At 48.1% G+C, this 6,000-nt stretch overlaps 1 protein-coding gene across 1 annotated transcript in view; it reads left to right on the top strand.

The window, feature by feature from the left end:
- Positions 1-1,367: 1,367 nt before the first annotated feature.
- Positions 1,368-6,000, top strand: part of IGSF11 (immunoglobulin superfamily member 11) — a 100,245-nt gene continuing 95,612 nt past the window's right edge. Inside the window, exon 1 of the mRNA XM_053455448.1 lies at positions 1,368-1,797. Coding sequence (XP_053311423.1) covers positions 1,737-1,797 — 61 coding nt within the window. The 5' untranslated portion in view covers positions 1,368-1,736. The remainder of the gene's footprint in view (positions 1,798-6,000) is intronic.

Raw genomic sequence — 6,000 nt, 5'->3', positions numbered from 1 at the left:
CCTGGAAACGGCTCTGCCTGTCAATGAGACGGGGTGGGGGGGGAGCACGTGCCCAGCGGTCCCAGGACAGTCAGGAGACGGGGCTGCAGCGAGCGGCGTGATAACTGCCCCTGCATGGGGTAATAGCGGTGTACAGCATACTAACAGGAGCTGCAGAGCGACAGGAGGTTGCAAACTACCACTAGCAGGGGTAACAGAAGCAGCCAGCAGTCCGCCAGGACCTGGTGGCCAGCAGGACTCTTCAAACTGCCCTCTAACAGGAGCCGGGGACCTGGAACATCCAGACAACTACCCCAAAGAGGGGTAACATATGGACAAATAACCCCAATAAGACAATCACTAGCATTCATCGAGCTGCCCCTAGCTGGGGATCACCGCTACCTAGCAAAGTGCCCCAAGCTGGGGTCATCGGGGCCAGCAAACTGCCCAGCTGTGGATAACCATGACCTCGGGAGCTGTCCTTTGCTGTGGATCATCACTACCCAGAGAACTGCCTCCTGCTGGGGATCACCAGTACCAAGCAAACCGCCCCTAACCTGGGTCACCGCTAACTAGAGAATTTCCAGGTACCCAGCGAACTGCCCCCTGGCTGGGGGTCATCAGTATCTAGGTAACTGCCCCTAGCTGAGTATAACTAGGATCTAGGGAATCAGCAGGACCCAGGAAACTGCCCCTAGCTGGGGTATAACCAACTCCTCCTGGTGGGGGACACAAAGCAGGGAGCCCACCACATGCCCCGAGTTATAGAGAGTGAGTCTGAGGGGCAGGAGAAAAGGATCACACTGAAGGCTGTCTCCGGGAACTGAGCGGATCACCAGCACATCTAAAGTGATCCCAGATCACCCCAAGGGATCCAGTGACCGGGGCAACCCAGGACTTTCAGGACCACAGGCTTTCTGCACAGTGCGATCCCAAGCCAAGACGCTGCACGGTCAGCATTAGATCTCGGGATCTTCCTGGGAAGTAATCAGATCCCAGGCTTTCTCTGAACAGGATCACTTCCCCAAAAGCAGATCCAAGGATCCCATCTCCAACCGAACGAACCTGGGGGTATTGGCCTTCAGCAAGTGACTAGATCCCAAATCCTGTCCCCAGAACGAGCGGATCCCGGGTACCCTGCTGCGGGAAGCCAGATCGGAGATCCCGTCAGAGGATGGTGAGCAGGTCCCGGGATCTCCTGCAGCCTCTCCACGTGGATCCTGCTTTTGAAATGTCTGAGAGCTCTTTGTGCGCATCCTCCTTGTAGTTTGCAGCAGCAGCAGAGCCAGCCGGGTAGCGGATTGACTTGTCTGGGATTTGGGCTGCACAGGATCAGGATTAAGGCAGCCGAGATCCGGCAGATCCCCTGCCCTGCACGCTTCCAGCACCCACCTGGCAGCCGGGAGGATCCTGCACGGTGCCGCCACTGCCCCTTCCCGGGATCTGTACCTGCCATTCCTTACTGGATCCGTATTTGCACATGGATGCCATGGATTTCCCCGAGAAACAGTGATCTACCCCCCCCCCCAGTGCAGGGCTTCCAGTGATCAGGGTGGGCAGTTGTGGAGCGGATCCCTGCAGCCCACGTGGGTCCAGGCTCCATTCTGCCCTCCTGCTCACTTGGGTGTGAATCAGCTGGGCTGCCCGGAGGGTCTCCTCCATGTGCTTTGGATTGGTGCTGACTGCTGCTTTTGGGATATTTGGAGGGACCCTGCTCAGCGTCAGCCCCCTCCCTGGGCAGATCTGCCCCTTGCAGGATGAGGGGACCAGGATTTTGGGGGATCTGGCTGCCCCTAGGAGCTGTCATGTGCCTGAAAGGTAAGTGTTTATTACATGGGTGGGGATCCCATACCCTGCGCTGTGTGTGTGACATAAGGGTCTGTCTGGTATACAGTGGGGGGTCATGCAAGGACAGGGAACCCCATCATAAACATATGGAAGATCCAGGCTTCACTATTATTTACCCTCATTACCCACCTGTGCCCCCCCTCGCTTATATTTAAACCAGCCCCCAATATACCGATATACCCTAATTCTCTCACATATACCCTAATTCTTTCGCATACACACCAATGTACGCTAGCTTTTATTTACCCGCTATTTGCCCCCTCGCTATACACCTACCCTACAGGGGTTATGTATAAATGGACAATACCTAAAAATCACATTTTGTGGCGTCACGGCCTTTAAACGTGCGGGTGAGAAGCCGCCACGTACAATATGGCAGGTGCCTTAGCGCCGCTTAGCACATAGCGGCGGATACTGCCTGTTTTTTGGGGGGCAAAACCCTTTAAATATCCACCGTTAAGATGTGGCGGGTTTTTCCGGCGTGATTTTTGCATCCTTTTTCATTCACCGATCTACTTTTTTGGTGTGAACGTCGCAATCTGGAAAATGTACACATTGGGGCAACTGCTCCCCCCTCCTAGGGGCAAGAGCAATTTTATGCACCCCCCATTGGTGCAACCCCTTATGCTCCTCCGCAACAGTTTAATAGATAACCCCAAAGCGTTCCACGCCATGCACCCCCTATTTCTACATCATGACCCCCCCAGATCCCTCTGCCCATTTATCCCATTTGATCCCCCCCACTAAATAGACACTGTCCCTTTAAGAATTTTCGCTCTCTACTGCACTCCCGGGGTCCCCCTCCCCCTCAACGTACCCCAGTTATATGCCCATTAACCGGTTAATTCCACCCCGACATTCCAAAATATCTTCTTTATAACCGTCTGTTAACAAAAATCCCCTTTTATTTTATTTCTGCCCCAAATTCACACCCAGAACCAAATTTCTCAGTTCCCTTTAAATTAGCACCAGGCAGCTGCCTAGGGGGGGTATCTGAATCGTGGGGGCCACTGAGCGGCGCCGTATTCCTCCTAGGGGTACAGGTCGGAAGTGGCGGCAGCTCAAATCCCCCAAAACCCCTTTTTCCTCCCCAATGTAAGAATGCAGAAGAGTGCGAACCCAAAGTTCATTTTTTTTTCAGATGAAACAGCAAAACTAAGCAAAAAAAACCCAAAACAAATGGGGTAGAAATAGGTTGGGGGGGCACCAAAGACTATTCTTGCCTGGGGTGCCATTTGGTATGAGACTGAATGACATCATAAGTAAAGTAATAATGCGTGTAATAATGTAACAAGCCCTGGAGTTGCCGGTGTCTAATGACGATTATTAACTTGAAATTAATACATTTTATAATTATAAAATAATTATAAAAATAAAAAAATAAGTATAAAAAAAGTCCGAAACCCCCAATAATTTATAAAGTGATCTTTTAATAAATTGATGAAAAACAAAATTAAAATCACCAAAAAAAAACCCATAAAAAAAAAAAAATTGCTTGTTTCTTTTGTGTTTTTTTTTATTTTATTTGTCCAAATGTAACATTTTGAACAATCTGAGTCTAAAAAAAAGGAATTTGGCAAGAACCTGGCGTACCGAGAGTTAAATTGTGCTCGTGCTGGAAAGTTTCGATTTTTTGTAACGTTGTTTTTACGCTGTAAATATTCTGTTTTTTTCATAATGTTTTTTTTTTTTTTTTTAATGTAAATAATTTCTGGTTTTGTGGCTTTTTTTGTTTAAAAAGTTTGGTTTTGGAATAGCAGAATTTCCATTTTTTTTTTGGGGTGGAGAGGCGACAGAGCTGTCAATCACCCGGGTTACACTGGGGGGGGGATACTTTGGGGGTTATGTCGGGGAGTGGATGCTTCTCTCTCTGTGGCCGTCGTGTTTTATAGGTAGTGATGAGCGAGAGGTGAAAGCGGTCAGGAGAGACGGAGGGATCGCGGCTTGGGGGAGAGAAGAGAGAAACGAGAGGGGAGAGAGACATTTAAATACATAAAGGGGGATGTTTAATGTTTCCAGAGTCTAAAACTAGAGGGTCAGAGGCTGAGATGGAATGGAAGGAAGTTTTACTTTACTGAGAGGGTAGTAGATAAGTGGAACAGCCTCCCAGCAGAAGTGGTAGAGGGTAATACAGTGAGGGTATTAAACATGCATGGGATAGACATACGGCTCCTCGGTCTAAGAGATTCCAACGACTGATGGCTCTGCGTCTCGGGTTCTGGAACGGTAATACTCTGCGCTTACCGGTGAAGTTGGCTGCGGTTCAGTGAATGTTTTTTCTTGTATAGAATTTTTTTTTTTCTTATATTATATTTTTTTTCTGGCTCTGCTCATCGGATTTATTATTTTTTTTTTATGTGTAATTCTGCATTGTAAATAATTAAATATAAAGAAATATATATATATATTGTGCGTTTGTATTGCCATTAAAGGGTTAATGTGCCATTGACACACAAGGTGACGTCTGCTTGCGCCGGTCAGCGGTAGGAGGAGCCGATAAACTCTCCCGGCCGCTTTAAATCATTCCCCGTAAGTTTGTGGTAAGTTAGCAAAGTGAATTAAGAGCCGTGAAGCAGCGTGACAGACGCTCGTTGGTCGCTTTGAGTTCCCGGCCCCTCCGGTCACCGGGTACGAGGTCCGCTCCGTACAGCCCCCGGAATGTATGGAACACGTTTATTAGAACACGGATATATGTGTGTCGTCTCATTAAGACGATAAAAACTGGTTCATTTGGATTGATTTGGGAGAATATTTACTAAAAAAGATACCGCTTCTTAATTATGACTGTTTCCCAAAATCCAGGACAGTTTGTGGGTACGTGTGACAGACCTGACGCAATGGCAGGTACTGAGATGCCAGAAGGCTCTTGCTTAACGTGCTACGGGGGGCAATTATTTAATGCATTAGAGGATCCCCCATATCATACATCCCAACTTCTACCTAGTCCTGATTCACAGAGGGGGCGGAGTTTGGGAGGTGTCACTCAAACTGGCAGAGCTACTGTGCGTGTGCACAATTCCGCGCATGCTCAGTATGCATTCCCTTTAAAAACTCTACCTCTGTCCCAAAAAAAGCACGACAGGGTAAGAGCTCGATGGGATATTGTGGCAAAAGCGGGACAGTTGGGAGGCATCCCATGTGCCCCCCCTCCCAATTATTTACTGTACAGGAGATGTGTTGGGGGGATCACACCGCCATGAACGTGATAGCCGGTGCTGCCAAGTATATGAGTTGGGGAGGGACGTTAATAACTGCATTACTACAGAAGTGGGAACCATGTGACGTTGGGATCAGGGCATTTCCTGGAATTTGTGTAATTAATTAATACTTTGGAACGCAGCCATAACATCCTGTGACAAAATGACGGAAGGACTCCTTCAGCATATACCCCAGCGCTGTACACAGTAATAACCCCCAGCGCTGTATACAGTAATATAACCCCTGCGCTGTATACAGTAATAACCCCCCCGCGCTGTATACAGTAATATAACCCCCAGCGCTGTATACAGTAATATAACCCCCAGCGCTGTATACAGTAATATATACCCCAGCGCTGTATACAGTAATAACCCCCAGCTCTGTATACAGTAATATAACCCCAGCGCTGTATACAGTAATATAACCCCCAGCGCTGCATACAGTAATATAACCCCCAGCGCTGTATACAGTAATAACCCCCAGCGCTGTATACAGTAATATAACCCCCAGCGCTGTATACAGTAATATAACCCCAGCGCTGTATACAGTAATATAACCCCCAGCGCTGTATACAGTAATATATACCCCAGCGCTGTATACAGTAATATAACCCCCAGCGCTGTATACAGTAATATAACCCCCAGCGCTGTATACAGTAATATACCCCCCAGCGCTGTATACAGTAATATAACCCCCAGCGCTGTATACAGTAATATAACCCCCCAGCGCTGTATACAGTAATATAACCCCCAGTGCTGTATACAGGAATATAACCCCCCAGTGCTGTATACAGTAATATAACCCCCAGCACTGTATACAGTAATATAACCCCCAGCGCTGTATACAGTAATATAACCCCCCAGTGCTGTATACAGTAATATAACCCCCTAGTGCTGTATACAATAATATAACCCCCCCAGCGCTGTATACAGTAATAACCCCCAGCACTGTATACAGTAATATAACACCCAGCGC

This window comes from Spea bombifrons, chromosome 2 (genome assembly GCF_027358695.1).
Source record: "Spea bombifrons isolate aSpeBom1 chromosome 2, aSpeBom1.2.pri, whole genome shotgun sequence".
NCBI classification, from domain to species: domain Eukaryota; kingdom Metazoa; phylum Chordata; class Amphibia; order Anura; family Pelobatidae; genus Spea; species Spea bombifrons.
This window is presented reverse-complemented; position numbering and strand designations above follow the sequence as displayed.